Source organism: Falco biarmicus, chromosome 3, assembly GCF_023638135.1.
Source record: "Falco biarmicus isolate bFalBia1 chromosome 3, bFalBia1.pri, whole genome shotgun sequence".
NCBI classification, from domain to species: domain Eukaryota; kingdom Metazoa; phylum Chordata; class Aves; order Falconiformes; family Falconidae; genus Falco; species Falco biarmicus.
The window spans coordinates 32,721,543-32,739,316 of record NC_079290.1 but is presented as its reverse complement, the minus strand read 5'-3'; the positions used below and the strand labels follow the sequence as shown (position 1 = coordinate 32,739,316).

General features: G+C 41.0%; 1 protein-coding gene across 1 annotated transcript; it reads left to right on the top strand.

Annotated features, from left to right (window-relative positions):
* Window positions 1-4,838: 4,838 nt before the first annotated feature.
* Window positions 4,839-16,637, top strand: OTUD6B (OTU deubiquitinase 6B). The gene is made up of 7 exons (XM_056332444.1): window positions 4,839-5,004; window positions 7,491-7,645; window positions 9,082-9,177; window positions 10,623-10,935; window positions 12,480-12,541; window positions 13,230-13,336; window positions 14,455-16,637. Exons 1-7 carry the CDS (start codon window positions 4,911-4,913, stop codon window positions 14,537-14,539), a joined length of 912 nt encoding a protein of 303 aa, XP_056188419.1. The 5' UTR covers window positions 4,839-4,910; the 3' UTR covers window positions 14,540-16,637.
* Window positions 16,638-17,774: the final 1,137 nt, after the last annotated feature.

Below are 17,774 nucleotides of genomic sequence, written 5' to 3'. Positions count from 1 at the left end.
ATGTCTCCAGGTAACAGCCACAGTTTCTCTGCATCCCAGCATTTTGTAAGATAACTGTGAATAATGAGCGACCCTGACTCAGTGTTAACAGAGACCCAAGACAGTTCTTACACCTTCTGATGCTACAAATACAAAAGGTAAGTACATTGGTCTTTGTGAGCTCCAAAATGTCAAATCCAGAAATAAACCCCACTATTCTGTTTAACTGATAAACATGACTCATTACAGATTTAATTAAGTGATTGGATTTGTGTTAGGTCCTGATGCTTGTCAGATTCGTGTTGAAAAATTATTAGAAAACAGATTTACAGCTGAGGGATCTTAGAAGCAGATGTCCTGCTGTGAAAATCTGTTAGCACTGTCTTCAGCAAACATAAAGGAACAACTGGAAAAGCTCAGCTAGTTCATTTACCGACGTAAGTGAACTTTCAGACAACATATACCATGCTAGGATATTTTAGGAGCCTTAAAGAATGTGCCTTATTGATCTTCACGTTGTGTTGAGGCTTCATTGCAAGGTCATGTATACTCCTTAATTCATGTAGAATAACTGCAAATCTTACTACCAGCCAATTTTATGGCATAGACTAAAGGAAAGTTGAGCTACTTTTGCCTCAGTACCTGGGATCAAGTGACCCAGATTGACTAGCTATGTAGTACATATATGAGAAAACTCCCAACAAAACAACAGCACCACTTTAAAAGAGTTTTGTGTATGGCTACAAGCAGTGTGTAATTCACTTCAATGTTCAGCAAAAAAATTTCTTGGAGATAATGGAGGGGAATGAAATACACACTGACCTAAAAGTAGTAAGACAGCTTCTTTTCTCAACCAATGTTTTGTAACATTTAGCTGGGTAAGATTTGGATATTCTTCACTGCTGTCATGAAAACTGTCCACTACACAGCATTAGCTTATTGGTTTTGCAACTGCAGAGACAAAATCAAGATTTTTAAAGTGACAGAAGTACCAGGGGTTCCACTCCAACTTACTTATAAAATACCAATGAACAAATGACCTTTCTGATTTTCAGCACGCTTACTGAGCACTGTGAAACCACTGGAAGAAAGATACTAGAACGGATGTCAAAGTGTAATACTTTAAATAGCCATGCAGGCTTTCCTCCCCAGAAAAGAAATACAAAAGAAAGAGAACATGGCCGCTGATTAATTCACTGTCCGAGCCAGCTGATATCAAAGGTAACCAACCCTCAGTCATTGACTTCAGTGACTAACTTGACAATATTCAGTCACATTTCAAAAGTGCCCCTTAATTCTGAAAGTTTCAATTTTGACAGTGTCTAAGACACAGACTGTGCTCAGTACAGAGCATCTTACAGCTATCACTGATTTCAAGGGGAGGTTCAAATTCCTACAGAACAGATTAATGAAGTAATACATGTTAATATGAGAAAGGGCCATTATGGTAATATAGCTGGACTTCTGAGTCAATAACTGCTGTTTGCATGGAGCCTGTAATTTACAGCTGAGCTAACACATATCCACAGGAAAGCTTTCAGTCTTGTTTTAAAGACTTGTGTGACAGTGAACCCATCACATCCTAGATAAAGTGTTCCACAGTTAGTTACCTCAGATTTCAGTTCTCTTTTTCCTTTCATTTCAGCTTCTAACCATTCTATTTCATTATGACCTTAGCTGTTGAACCACTCTTTCTACCCAGGAATTATAATAAGCCAAGCTGAGCTTACATGCAGTAAGGCTCTATTTAAGTGTTTCAAGAGTGTCAGAGAGGAAAAAACACACAGAATTTGTGGGGGGAAAAGCAGATGTATGTGGTCCTGATGAGCTGGCAGGTCAAGAGGTCCCTGAGGCGCCAGGGATCCTGGGGCAAGGAGGCAGGGAGAGGCAGCGCCCTTGGCATAGACAGGGAGAGTAGGTGGCATGCTTGTGGCCCTGGCAAACCCGCAGAGACATCATGGCTGCAGGTCCCCATGATGACGGTTTCACCAAATTTGGAATTTTTTCCTTTTCTGAAATGATTTCTGAACAGCCAGCAGCCTTTGGTCTCCACCCCCCAAGCCATACCCATACCTTGCAAAATGAAACCGTTACTTTCTCAGGTCTTAGCAAATGCCTCCTCCTGCTCCTTGGTTGTTTTTCTCTAGCTCAGCTGTTGCTTTCCTTTTGTATGCTCAAAGCAGTCATCTTCCTAATTTGTGAGATTGTGTTTTTTTCAACCAGTAATTGGCCATCAGTTAGCTGTTTATAATGTTCGGATCCCTGTTTTCAATGGTATTTTCAAGGCCTTTGCTGTTGTCCCATGTTAAACTCCAGTTCACAATAGCTGCCTGGCACAGAGCCTCCGTTCGCAGGGCAGGTTCTCACCACAGGCTGACAAGAAGCCCCACAGGCCAGGACTGGGACCTCGTGGAGCTGGCACTGAGCCTGTGGCCTGCTGCTAGCAAGGGCAGTGCTTGTCTTAATAGTGTTCATTTATTCTAGGTTTCATGGCAGCACAGGAGACTCATCTTTAGACGGCTGTGCAGCATGACCTCCCCAGCATTTATCATACCGCTGTTCTCTACAATGTACTCCCTTGTACTTAGTGTGCCCTAAAACCTCCATTCCTGTATAACAACGCATTATGATAGGCGTTGTTCAAATGAGGCTAGAATATCATAAGGTCATTTTAATCAACCTACCTTCATCATCACTTAGCACTTCACATTTGGTCACCTGAGGTATTTATTTATTTGGTCATTGGTATTTATTCTATATTCTTTCAGCTTACTGCTAAAGATATGGCAGAAGCACAGACTAAAACCCGTAGTCACTACAGGGACCTCACTGGATGTATCCCCCTTTGACTGGGGACAGTTGTGCTGGAGAGAAGTAGGCTCTGCTACCTTTTCTCTGAAAGCTTTAAGACTTCAGTCCCCCAAAACACTGGAGAGCACAGCCTGCCTGAAGGATGGATTGGGTCATGTCTGAACAACTACTTACTGTCCCTTGTTATGGTAAAAAGGATGGTTTTGTCCTTAGCTGTATAAGGTTCTAAAAGAAACTAAAATGCAGAAGGTATAAACCAGTATTTATTGCTTTTAACTATACAGCACTTTTAAGAACATGTATTAAATATCAGCATATTGATATATACATACCTGTGCGAACAAATAAATGTCATTGACAAACTGCTACAGAGCACATATATACATTAGTCAAGGCAAATTAACCTGGAGTTGTCCTTATTCTGGATTTGCTGGTAGCATGCAGAAATATTTATAGGGCCACCCTAGTAAGTTCCAGTGCTAACCTATTTTCCTAGCTAAAAGCCAACCACCTCCCTTTCATTCTTTCTGACTGAGACTTCCTGTTGTCATGTGTGTGTGTATCCCATCCCCCCCCCCCCCCAGTCCCCATCCAGTCCCGTCCCGTCCCCCTCCCCCGCCGCCACCTATGATGTGTTTTATTCTAACAGGCTGAAAAAAGCAGGTGGAGGTAAGGGGAAAATACATTTCCAGGTTATCAATATACAAATTGGAAAAATTATTTATGTTTCAACAGAATTGTAAAAATTGGGTGATCCTATACAGCAAGAGAGTTTGATCCATCATCTTACAATTCTGCTTTCAATCTGTTTCCTTTCTTTGCATTTGACAGTGTGGTTCATAGAATCGTAGGATCATTTAGGTTGGAAAAGAACCTTGAGATCATCGAGTCCAACCATTAACCCAGCACTGCCAAGTCCATCACTAAACCACGTCCCCAAGTGCCACATCTACACATCTTATAAGTATCTCCAGGGAGATATTCTTGTAGAGGGTCTGTTGATAAAAATGTAAAAGAATAGCAATGCTGTAACAGTTAAGCGCAAACTTACTGTTTCCATTGCCAATTTTTTTCTCAATTTGAGTAATTTTAAATCCAATTAACATACTAAAGTTTATAAATTATATTTTGCCTGATGAACTCAATGTTCCACAAAATAACGTTGGTGACTGCATTGAATAGAAAAGCATCTCACACCACACTAGGACTCAACAAGAATTGTAGTTCCCACTTTGAGGTGGGGATTTGACTCCCATCAGGAAATCTGGAATTTATTGTAATAAAAATGTTACCCTCCAAGATGTAGTCTGACAGTGGTGAGGAGACGCAAATCACAGACATCACAACTTGAAAAACTGGGAATCTTCCTGGGTTTTTTAGTGCTAAGTAGCTTCATATAAAAAATGTGCACACACAGGGCACTGTGTATTTTGCACAAAAGCGAAGGGGTTAATTTCTTTTCCTTAACGTGATCAATCACACAAAACCCTCAACCAACTCCTTTCTCACCTCTAGCTTTCCTCAACAGGATTCACCTCAAGTTGAGGTAAACTACCTTTTTTTCTTAGTGAAGACCTGCCCATACGGAGTATGCATACAGACACAGCCATGCCCTATCTGTTGGGCAGGAGGTAGGGGCAAGCAGCCCCGCAGCTGCGCCAGAGGCCCGCGGTAAGGACGGGGCTCGCCTTCCCCGTAACACCGGCCTGTCCGCCCCCGCCGCTCCCACAGCCCGGGGACGGCAGGAACGCTCCCCGCTCCCGCTGCGTTCCGAGCTCGCGGCCCGTAACGCGCGGGCTCAGGCGCGGCGGTAGAGGCCGCCTATTCCCGCCAGCCGGGCGTACGGCGCGGCCCTGGCAGAGCGGGGCGGCGGCGACACGGCGACCAGCCGGTCCGGCAAGGCGGCGGGCAGCGCACGGAGCAACCCGCACGGGCAGGGGAGCGCCGCCCCGGGCCGCCCGCCCCACTCCGCTCCTGCCCCGCTCCCGCCCGAGGCGGCGCCGAGGGACCGCGGGCGGGGGGCGGGGCCGGGGGCCGGTGCTGCCGGAAGCGCGGCGAGCTCCCGCCTCGCGCCGGGGTTGGGGGTCACGCGCGCCGCCGCCGCGGGCCTCCGGGCGCCCATGGAGGGCTGGGGGGCGGAGGAGGAGGCGGCGGCCGGCGGGCCGCTGCAGCAGCTGGTGAAGCGGCAGCGCAAGGAGAAGCGGGAGCTGCAGGGTGAGGGGCGCCGCGGCCCGGCGGAGGGGGCTCGGGCGGGGGGAGAGCGGCTCCCTCAGGCCGCCCCGCCGAGGGGGGAGCGGGGCGGGCCCGGCTCTCGGCCTTCTCCTGCGGGCCGCTCTGTGGGGGCGAGGCGGGCAGCCGCGCTCGGCAGCGGGTGTGTGTGTGTGTATGTGCGCGCTCGGCACCGCCGGACTTGGAGGGAGGGGAGTCCATGCGGAGGAAGGGGGCGTCGGTACCGGAACCGGGGCGGAGGTGCCCAGGCCGTGCTGTGCGGATGGGAGGGGGTCTTGTCCTGCAGGCGGGCTGCGGGCTTCCCTGGCGGAGAGCCGTAACGGAACGCTGGACTGTTAATGTGATGTTAACGCTTTGCTGCATTGCTTTTAAGTTACAGAAGGTGTGTTTTTGTGAGGCGTATTAGGTTGAAAAGCCTGCGTGAGGGACCTTGCCGCCCAGGCAGCTACCTTCATTCCCAGTGCAACTGATCTGGAATGAGCTTCCGTATGCAGCCCAGCCGCAGTAATGTATCTGTAGGAGACCCGTGTGGTCTTACAGTACTCCGTGTGAACTGTTCACAAGCCACATTTTACCACCCTGTCAACGTAGATGAATATAATTGACTAATTTTGTTAGCTGGATTCTGTTGAATTGAGTTTTATGGTTGATAATAACCTTTTTGTTAAGCCTTTCTTGTTGCTCATATACAGCCTTTTCCTTGTTCGGCTCTTTTGGTATGTAATGAAATAGGCCCATCTGCAGCCTTTTATCTGTTAGAAGGTTAAAGAAGGGAAGACATGATTGGGCTGCATGGTGCCATTCAGTCTATAGGAACTTACTATTCTGAGATGCCTTTTCCTCCCTCAAATTTGGTTGAAATTTAGAAGAGAGATAGGATCAAGCATTGTGGTTAGGTGGCTGGAGCACATGGCCGGTTGATTGAGAGAGGCTGAGGAACAGAGGGGTTTTCCGCCTAGAGAAGGTGATAGGGAGGTATCCAATTTTAGTGCCCTGCTACCTAAAGGTGGGAGGGGTACACAGAAGACAGAAACCCAGTCTTCTCAGTTAGGAGAGGCAGGTGACCTATAGGCGCATGTTTTCCTACTTGAAAAAATATATTCCTGGTAAGTGCGATAATTAACTGTTTGACAGATAGCAAAATAGTTTGTTCATAAGGTTAATCCCAGCCTCTGAAAATCCAGCATCTCCTCCAACTGATGATCCTTGTGTCCATATACTCTCATGGTGGATTTGTGTGTGCCTCTTAAGTCCTAGATTTCCTTCTCCCCCATTATGTTGATTTTTATCAATAAAACTGCTTTTCTGTCTGTTAAACTCAGCTGCTTCATCTGTGATATTGAATGCTTAACAGAAAATTTTCATTATGAGCATTCTTGCTGCCATCTCTTGAATAGTTTCATTATTGCCATCATCTTCAGCTCAATTGTGTCAGTCAAGGGTAAAGGACAAGAAAATGTACAGGTGATGAATAGCAAGCAGGGTGTTAAATAATTGGTGCTGTAACTCTAAAACAGTGAATACAGAAGTGATGAGAGCTAACAGGGAGGGGTCATGTAAGAGCACAGGCTATGGAAGCTGTGCTTCTTCAGTCTGGAGAAGAGGAGAGTGTGAGGGATCTGGTTGTAGTTTCTGCTGCATAATGGATGGAGCCAGATTCTTCAAAGTAGAGTGTTGAGAATGGACTAGAGACAACTGCTGAAAGTGGTAACAAGAAATACCCTCATGGGAGGAAAAAGGGAAAATATTTTCATAACAAGAATGGTTAAAGATTGGAAAAAAACTGCCTGGAAAGGTTACAGAATGTCCATCCATGGAGACTTTGCACAGTCATCGGACTAAACTCCAAGTCAATCTGAATTAACGTAGTAACATGGTGTGGCTTTGAATTCAGCCATGCTTTGAGCAGGAGGTTGAACTGGACGACCTCCAGACCTCTTCTAACCAAACTATTCTATGATTTGAGAAACGGAGCCTTGACTTACAGCCTTAAAAATACTTACAGAATTCAAGCAAGGTGGCGGTGGGTTTTTTTTCTTCTTGAATACACATTTTACTTTTAGAAACTTTATTTTAAGGACGGGTAACCTCTGTTTTTACTTTTAATCTGCTGCTTGTGTGATTAAGAATTTACACATCTTTCCTGTGACAGGATTTGAGATCTCAATGCTTAATCAATCTTCTTGAAGGTTGAGGTCTGCTGCATCAATGAAGTTCTTAAGTATTTATAATAGTGACCTGGCACAAGTTTTTCTTTTCTTCACATATAACATTTGTATCTTTTAAGAAAAATATAGGTGCTTTAAAATGTGATGACTATAACAGCCAGTCTCCGTTAAACCGTTAAAATGTACGGATATGTTGATACTTGTAATTTTTTTTCTCTGCATGACTTCCAGTTCTTTTTTCTGCGATGACTGTGGAGTATCTGTATTTAGAGGTCATGTTTTATTACACTGCTTCTCTAACAGCAAAAATTCAAGGCATGAAAAATGCTGTTCCCAAGAATGATAAAAAGAGACGAAAACAGCTGGCTGATGAAGTTGCCAAACTAGAGGCAGAACTTGAACAGAAGCATAAGGGGGAATTAAAGCAGCTAAAGGAAGTATCACCTGAGCAGAATAAGGTAAGTGCCTTAACTTTAGCTGAAGTTGTACAGATACAATTTGTGTTAGGGCTTCTTTAATTTTTAAAAATTGTAATGAAGTAACACTTCAAAGTATTTCTCATTTTCTTTACAGTATTAGTAACTTTTTTAATCTTTGGAAAGATTCAGCTGTTGCAGTGGGTGAGCATTGCTAGAAGGGGCATTTAACAACATGGATTTTTTTGTTGTCCAGCTTTTTTTTGTTTAGCTCTTAAGGCTATGTTAATAGCTCAGTTGTCTTAATCTTTTTTTAAGTTCCTGTTATATTGTCACTTAATGACTCTTTGTGTGACCAGGCCTGTTCATATATTTTCCCTAATCTAAATGGGAATAGAGCTTGTGGCTAAATTGGTGCAGTACAGTTAGCTGTGAATGATGCTAATGCTCCATGCTCATACATCTCCTGACAGTCTATGACTTTTGGCTGTTTAAATCTTGTAAAGAAACAAACAAAAACCTGTCTGCCTGATGTTTTCTGGACTATGTGTTTTCCCGTAAGTAGCTAAACAAAGAGTTAAGTGAATGTATTTTTGTTTGAAAATGAGTGAAAACATTTCTGAATGGCTTTTAGGGAAATAGACTTGTCTGAGAAGCATCTGCTGAGAATCCTTGTGGAAAAAGTTTTCAGTTGTGAGAGTTACAACCCTGTAACAATCTTCTGTAATAAGTTTTTAATCAGATGCTTAAGCAGATAGTGTGTAAGCCTTAAACGTAGTGCTCCAGTTTGCTTGTATCTTAGATTAGTTTTAAGAGTTTGTTTTATGTTGCTAAAAGAGTTGAAACGTTACAGTGGAGGATCTTTCAAGGTAAAATGCTTGCCCTGGATGTAACTTTGCCTGAGAGGAATTTGTTTTGAGATGTCTGGTGTCTTTCACTTCGCAAACTTTTTATTCAAATTGAAACACACTCATGATTCCAAGGGTGGCATCTAGTTCATACTGTTAATGGCATTAGCTTTGTCACTTTTCTTGAGATGTGTCAACTCCCTGTCGTTTCCAACTGCTGGTTATGCTTTAGAGCCTTCTCCTGCTTTAATTGTCACAGAACTTGATAATGGCTGTTTGGGTACCTTGGTCAACAACTGGTATAGTGAGGAAAACTTTCCCTTTCAGCCAGTGAGCAGTGTTCATGCTTGAGTATGGAAGCTTGTAAGAGAACATAGGGATTAAATTTGAGATACACGGTTCGTAACTGTCTCTGTGGACACTACAGAAAAAGTAACGCATGACAGTGGATTGGAATGTGAAATTCTTCACACTTGGCTTTGATAGGTTCTATGATATACACTGATCTTTGTGGTTAAACCATAAAAATACCCTGGAATTACCTAGGAACACAATTTAAAATCGTTTCAGGAGATGCACATCTCTGTTATAATTTATACTAATAAGAACATTTAACTTTTTTCTTTTTAGACAGATTCTATAGCTGATGGTGTTGCAAATTTAGAGCTTGAAGGAGTAGAGCAACAGGTTCAGCATCCTCGAATATCAAAAGCACAGAAGAGGCGGGTATGACTTTACATTTAAAAATTTTATAAATATTTTATTGAAGTTATAGTCACTTAAACTGAACTGTAATAACTAAAGTTAAACAATTTTGCAGGGGGCATTACCTGGCTAATTCAGTATTGATGCTGTACCTACTGGGTGCTTTGACAATCTGTAAAGCTGCTACCTAGAGATATGTAAGCATTTTATAAATAGTTGTACTTTTTTACCCTCAGCCATGAGCTGGGAATCAGAATAGGTCAGGAGATGGGAGCCAGAAATAGCAAATGATGTAAAGCAAATGATTTTAAAAGAATTTACCTGAAAATATTAATAAAAGTAAGGTAATTGAATGAAAATAATTGTAAAATACATGGAAAATATGCAAGTAGTAGAACTTTACACATTTAACCAAAGAACATGAATACTGAAATTCTTGTAAATTTTTGAATTTTTAAGAAACACTACCTGGTGTCCAGGCCATTAGGATTAACTCTTGTTAACCTTCAGATGTTAAATTTTGATGGATTAACGTTCTCATTGTACCTGCCTGAATGTTGATGCAGGGCCAGAGGAGCACTGCTTTATTGCAGAATCCATCCACTGTTACATGGTCGCTGCTGCAGAGCTGCCTTGTAACAAACATGATAAAAGGATGGTCTTAATTCATCGCATCCTGTCTAGGCAAACTAGAAACTCTGTAGCGTAGTTTTCCTATATTGTGGTTGCCTAAGCCAGTCTGGTCTTGATCTGTGGTGAATTTTAAGTGTGAAAGTAAAAAGATCATTCTCTGTACTGCTGCTTTTTTTATTTACTCATTTACTTTGACTCTTATTCCCCTGTTAACTTAAGCGTAAACTTAAGAAGCATTCTACTAAACTAATTTTTATGTTATTTATTATTACATCCCCTCTAGTATTCTCTGTATGCATTCTTATCCGTCCTTTATGTTAGGAGCAGTCTTTTATGATGTATAGTACCTAGCCCTAGGGAGTTTCAGTTTCATGACATGAGATCCATTATGCAATCATATGCGTAAGTGGTAGATCTCATGCTTATTATGAAAGAGCAATATTTTCTGTTGTTGAATTAGAATTCCCATACTTAAGTTGTTTGACAATGTGGTGAAATAGGTGATCCTGAAGAAATTACTATTATAACAGTGATTTTACGGGTGTTGTAAAAAATGTTATTTTGCATGTTGATATATTTAAGATTTCTCCTGTCACATACATTTGGGTGTAGCGTAAGAGGCAGTTAGGATCTATCGGTCACTTACCATTTGCTAAAGTTTGGATTTAGGAGGTCTCTAAGATTTGGTGGTACTGATTTGGGAGAACATTTCTCAGATACAAATGTACTGAGAAGACATTTGAAGAGTTGAAAGCAAGCGCTGAGTCAAGAACTCTACAGGAATCTTCTAAATTTTAACATTTGATGTAATTTTAATGTGTTTTTAATCTAAGGAAAAAAAAGCTGCCTTGGAGAAAGAAAGAGAAGAAAGGATAGCTGAAGCTGAGATAGAAAATTTAACGGGTGCTAGACATCTTGAAAGTCAGAAACTTGCCTCCCTATTGGCAGCAAGGCACTTAGAAATCAAACAGATCCCTTCAGATGGCCATTGCATGTACAGAGCTATTGAAGATCAGCTCAAGGATCACCAGAATTCCTGGACTGTTGCAACTCTGAGGAGCCAAACAGCAAAGTATATGCAAAGTCACTTTGATGACTTCCTGCCATTTCTTACAAACCCTAGTACTGGAGACATGTATAGCAGAGGTAAGACTTGTGGTATAGGAGATTTTAAAAAATGTTACAACTATCTCTGATATCTTGTTCTCAGTTACAGCTCAGTTGGGACTAATTCATTACGAAGTTTGTTCCTGAACTTTGATTTGGTTGTGTTCTGTGGAACACAGAATTATGATCTGCTATGAAACTTGGTACACTTCAATCTCTGTAATTTTATTTTTTTTTAAGTAATCTAGCAAACATTATTTCCCCCCCCCCAAAAAAAAAAAAAAAAAAAAATCAGAACTTGGTAATCATGTTCTGGGATGTGATTTAAGTTGTACTGTAAACAGTTTCTCTACCAGGTTAGTGGTGATTTTCTGTCAACTTTTATATTGGTGTTTTCAATTTACATAGGAAAACTTAGAGTGTGAAATTCAAGCAAATTATTTATAATAGCTTGCACATACACTTTCTCTTATTCTACCCTTTATTTTCACTATTTATGCTAGGCCTTTTGGAGCTCTTCCTTAAAAGCAGACTAAACTAAAAAATACAAAGGCATTCAGTGTGAGCAATGAGTGGCTGAGTAAATGCAGTTAAATGGAATTTATGTACTTATTTGAGCAATACATGGTTTACTCATTTCTTACTGCATGTCTGGAACACTATAATTTTTTTTAGTCTACTGCTACATTCATTTAATAGTTATTGCTGTAGATTTCATTTGGTGACTGGGGGCTTTTATGAAGTAGAAAGTATCTTTCCCATGTTGGCAGAGATAATTGCAAAAGGATAAATGTGCCCCAAGAGAAGACTGAATGAAGTTCTGCAGAGCAGCAGGGAGCTGTGGTTTTCTTATGTCTCTTAAGTCTGTTATAAGGGGAACATATGAAAAACAGTTCTGAGCAGTCTTCAGAAAATCCATTTTTTCTTTATCAAAAACAATTTATGGGTTTCAGAAGCCTGAAGGGTTGCAATTTATATTTTGAAAAGCTTGGTTTCTGTAGAACATGATCTCCAAAAGACTTATTTAGCTCTGAACAAAAGGAACTATTGGGAATAAATACTTCTGAGGTTAAAAACAAGTTAGCTAATATGGAAATTAGAAAAAAAACCAAACAAAATCCAAACCAAACCATTGAACTTCCTACAGTCACAAGATTTTAAAAACATACCTGACACCTAACTAAGAACGAAGCATACCACTTGCTATCACATTGTTGTTTTGAGACTGTAGAAAATACTTTCTGATATCCAACAGGAAGAAAACTGCAATTTCATGCTTCTTGTCAACAGTTCCCTAAAGAAAAAGTTTATATTTTAAACCTGTACTTTTTTTATTCCCATACCTGTTTTTATTCCTGTCTGCTGTCTTAATTTTTCCTTCTAAAACAGTCATGGGGTGTTTTTTCTGGGGCCTCTGGTGTTTTTCTGTTGCTTTCCTTCTCTTCAGTGGACATACATGTTTTTTTGTATGGTGTGTTTGGACTTTTCAGGTTCTAGTTCTTCATTGTACGACCAATATTTTTCCTCAGTTGCTTGTTCTCAAATAAGATAAGTAATAAAAATTGTCTTTTCTTTTCCCACAGAGGAATTTGAAAAGTACTGTGATGATATAGCAAATACAGCTGCATGGGGTGGTCAGCTGGAGGCAAGTATTGCACTGATAATTTTTATTTATGAAATTCCAAAGTGGGTGGATATGCCTTCAAAAAAGGGCTTCTTAAGAAAGAACACCTAAAGGCATAAGAGAATGTAGTCATAAACAGTTTATCAAGAACTTTCCTCTACGGTTATAAATTGTGTTCCCGAATTGGTAGCTTTTGTGATGGTGCACCACTGTTCTGATGTATTTGATGACACATAAGTTAATGAATTCAGTAGTTTTAAATATCATTAGAAAGGCTGATAATACGAGCGGAAGAAGACTTTCTAAGGAGAAAGCATTTTATTATGCAGACTAAGATGGTAGCAAAGCTGACTAGAGCAGAGCAATGTTAGATTTTTATAATGTAAACCAGAACTTGAGTTTGAGAAAATAAGTATTTATTTACTTTGTCTTATTTATTGTTTTATGAAAAAGTAGTTACCAAATTACTGAAGCTAGCTCAATGTTACCTGTGTTGTATCACCAAATTAGTGATTAATTTAAGACAACCTGTTTTCAATTAAAGTTTAAAACATTTAAATAGTTTTGATTATTTTATTAAAGTTTATTTTCTGACAGTATTTGAAATGTGATGTCTGAACTGATGTCTGCTAAAACTAAATGCCATGTCTTCTTCTCTTCCCCTGCATTGGATTTAATGATATCATTGTGTTGTTTTTATACCTTAAAGCTAAGGGCTTTGTCTCACATTTTGCAAACACCTATTGAAGTAGTGCAGATGGATTCCCCTCCCATTATTGTTGGTGAAGAATATTCGGGCAAACCAATAATACTTGTGTAAGTATGTAATTTTATCCCTTCTTCAAATCAGTGCACTTCTATATCAGAGGGCTCAGCTTTGATTCTCCCTCTTTCTTTTTTGATTCACCTGCTCTTTCATTTTCTGTTGTTTATCTGACATTTAAGCATTTCTTGAATAAAGATCTTGCAGGTCAGAATTTATGTTTGTGGTTAACACACTTAGTTTAAAGATATTGTAATTAGAGTTCTTAAAATGCTGACAGTCAGTCTGAAGTGTGATTCAGTCACTGCATTATAGAATGCTACAAGATCATTTAACCTGTTAGATAATTACAAAATAATAGTGAAATTCATATAAGATGCAGCAGGAAACTTTTTCCTCTTACAAGTTTATGTCAGTCTGTGCCTGGAAGTCACCAGAATTTAAAAGCTGTCGTTATTAGTACTCTGTTATTTAATCGGAGAATCACAGAACAGTCAGGGGTGGAAGGGGCCTCTGGACATCAGCTAGTCCAACGCCCTGCTAAAGCAGGTTCTCCTAGAGCAGGTTGCACAGAGTCACATCCAGGTGAGTTTTGAATGTCTCCAGAGAAGGAGACTCCACAGCCTCTCTGGGCAGCCTCTGCCAGAGCTCTATCATGCCCAAGGTAAAGAAGTTCTTGCTCACATTCAGGTGGAACTTCTTGAGTTGCAGATTGTGCCCGTTGCCCCTTGTCCTGTCACTGGGCACCACTGAAAAGAGCCCGGCCCCGGCCTCTTGACACCGACCCCTAAGATACTTGTGTGCATTGATAAGGTCCCATCTCAGCCTTCTCTTCTCCAAGCTAAACAGGCTCAGTTGTCTCAGCCTTTCGCATGAGGGAGATGCTCCAGTCAGTTGTCTTTGTAGCCCTGCACTGGACTCTCCCCAGCAGTTCCCTGTCTCTCTTGAACTGGGGAGCCCAGCACTGGACACAGCACTCCAGATGGGGCCTCACCAGGGCAGAGCAGAGGGGGACGATCACCTCCCTCGACCTGCTGGCCATGCTCCTCCTAATGCACCCCAATGTATTTTCTGTTCTAATTTAAGCTGTCTTCCAGTGCTGTTAATGTTTGTCATGACACATACTTTTAGTTAAACTGAACACTAATTCTGTAACTTTTTCTTTTTTTAGGTATATGAGACATGCCTATGGATTAGGAGAACATTACAATTCTGTAAAACTTCTAACAGATGCTGCCACGGAAAATGGCAGCTAGCATACAAAAGTCATAAATCCACATGGATAATAGCTGTGTCTTGATGTGTTGGGCACCAGACAATTTCCAGACAGACTGGAAAGTTATGCTTTTTTTTCATTTTTAACTTTTAAACTAAATTGAAAGGATTTTCACTATAAATCCAAAACAGCTCTTAATTTAAAACAAAACCAAATCAAATCAAAACTACACAACAGTATTTTGAACTTGTTGGCATTAAGCATGTTTAGAAGATCTTCTCTAAAAAGGTGGCTATGTTGGTCAGACTTTTTTTTTTCCCCCAATAGACCTTCATCCCATGCTGCAGTGAAGATAGAGTAGTAAATATTTTGGTTAATCAGCATTTCTGCTGAAGAATTAGTTACTTGAAGGTTCCTGTTACATCATTTTGGGCAGATTTTGATGCTCACGGAAGAGTTAAGGTATTTAAAATGATTGTTTATTTTGATTGATGGAATATCCTCTGCAGTGTTTCTTTAGTTCTGTCAGGATCTAGCTTTAATGCTCTAGGAGGGATCCCTTTCTTCATTTGGGTAGAGAAGAGCTGGAGACAAATCCCGTAGTAGAATATCTTGATACCTTGCTCGGCTGAAGGAATCACAGTGTTTTATTTTTAAAGACTTTCATCTAAGATTTTTAGCAAGGTTTGAGGACTTTTTTTTTTTTTCTTTTCCATTTGACAGCAGGAACTGAATCTTGATGCTCTTTCTATACTGAATTTGTAGGAAGAACGTTGTTGTTTATATATCGTAACGTTGATGCAAGTTAATGGTGCTGTTCATCCTTCATGATCTTTCATTTGTGCATTTTGATGATACAGAAATCTTACAAACTAAAAGCCCTTCAATGTCCTCACTTCAGGTAGTGAAACTCAACACATCATTTATGGATCAGCTGATCTAAGCACTTTGTGATCAAAGATGTGGTATTTTATAATGCTTAAAACAACTGGTTGCATTCAAGTGTAAAAATAACCACCTTGGGTTTTGTCAGGAACTTAATTTTTCTGCAGATCACCTTTAAACTGAAATATTCATTGCTTCTAATGATGCACAGAGACCTGACAGGTGTGGCTTTTTTAATATGGCTTGACTTTTTACATTAGAAACATAGATTTTTGTCTTTTAAGTCACTGTAAATGTGACTCCAAAATTAGAAGTATACTGAAACCAAAGTTCTAATGCAATTGTTTTTTAACAATAGAAGTGATTTTTAAATTAATTTATTTTTTTTAAGCCTTAGTCAATAACATGACCATTGTCTGTATTATAGTTTTGATGAGTCGGAAAAAAGTGATTCATGTCGAGTTTAAACACCTTTGCTCTGATTTGAGGATTATAAGCTAGTAACAGTGCGTATCTTGTAGTCCTTCAGTAAAGTTAGCCAGCAGATTGATGTTCCTGGGTCTTATAAATTAGAAAGAACAATCTGCTCTTACTTGAGGAGGAGATAAGTGTTCACTTTATGGATCAGATTGTCTGCTTTAAAGCACTTTGAGAGAGAGGGAGAGGAAAAAATCAGACAATTATAGCAAGGGGTTTTGGAGAAGCAGAACTTGAATTGTGACTTGTTTAGACTGGTTCCTGCCAGGAAAACAAGTATTAACTGGATTGGGAGGTTTTATGTCCTTATTTACCTGATACAGTATAGCAAATATAGCTGTATTTATAGCAGCTGCTTTACTGTACAATTTAGTTTGCTACCTTGATGTATAAAATGATGTTTCTAATTTTAAACAAAAAATTGGTTACAGCAGTATGGAAAAAATATTCCTATTCATAATACCACTATAAATTTCACTAAAAATAGCAATCAGGAATACTCTTCTGTGTTTTGCTTAGAACCGATGTGATTTTAAATGCATATGCTGCATTTTTTTAGATACCCCATGAAAAAAGTTCTTTGTTTTATTGGGTTTTCATTCAATTAACTGCCAGAGAAAAGATGCCAGAGCCGTGGAATGCCTGTACCAACAGTTTGTCCTGTTGAAGATGTTTACAATTTGTATAAAGCGAAATAATGTTTTAATATAGTGAGTGAAAGATCTTTGCTCTTGCTGTATGGGACTGGCCAAAAAGTAATAAATCAGTTTGTGGCAGGTCTTGTGGTGGTCATTTTCTATTTTGTACTTTGATTGATTGTTCCCTACTGAATTCCTATTATCAAAAAGTTTACCTATTTATTTTATGGCTTGTGGGTCCTACTGTAGTATGAATTCTCCAACAACTGACTATTCCTATTCAAGCAGACGAAGCTTTACTCTTCATGAAATTGAGTTGTTTCTAAACAAAATTTATCCTCTGTGTTTTAGCAATTAAAATTGAACTATTCTGAAAAGCTGTATTTGAAAATACTATTGAACTGCTCCATACATAAAAATGATCAAGTGAAACAGAGCTGTAGTAGGGTTACACAGGAAGGTTTTGGTAGCCGGGGGCTACAGAGGTGGCTGCTGTGAGTAGTAGCCAGAAGCTCCCCTGTGTCCGACAGAGCCAATGCCAGCTGGCTCCGAGACGTGACCCGCTGCTGGCCAAGGCTGAGCCCATCAGCGACAGCGGTAGTGCCTCTGGGATAGCATATTAAGGAGGGGAAAAAAATAAAAATGGCACATCTGTGCCAGCAGGAGAGAGGAGTGAGACTGAGAGCAACAGCCCTGCAGACACCCAGGTCAGTGCAGAAGGGGCAGGGGGTCCTCCAGGGGCTGGAGCAGAGGTTCCCCTGCAGCCCACGGTGAGGCAGGCTGTGCTGCTGCAGCCCGTGGAGGTCCACAGTGGAGCAGATATCCACCTGCAGCCCATGGAGGACCCCATGCTGGAGCAGGTGGGTGCCCAAAGGAGGCTGTGACCCCCTGGGCAGCCCACACTGGAGCAGCTCCTGGCAGGGCCTGTGGCCCCGTGGAGAGGAGCCCAGGCTGGGGCAGGGCTGCTGGCCGGGCTGTGACCCCGCGGGGGACCCACACTGGAGCCGGCTGTGCCTGAAGGACGGCACCTGGTGGGGGGGACCCACGCTGGGACAGTTTGAATAACTGCAACCCGTGAGAAGGACCCACATTGGAGAAGTTCACAGAGGACTGTCTCCTATGGGAGAGACCCCACGCTGGAGCAGGGAAAGGGTGGGGAGGAAGAAGAGGCAGAAGTGTGTGATGGACTGACTGTAATCCCCATTCTCCTGTGCTGTGCAGCGGGAGGAGGAAGAGAAATTGGGAATTAAGCCTGGAAAGAAGGGAGAGGTGAGG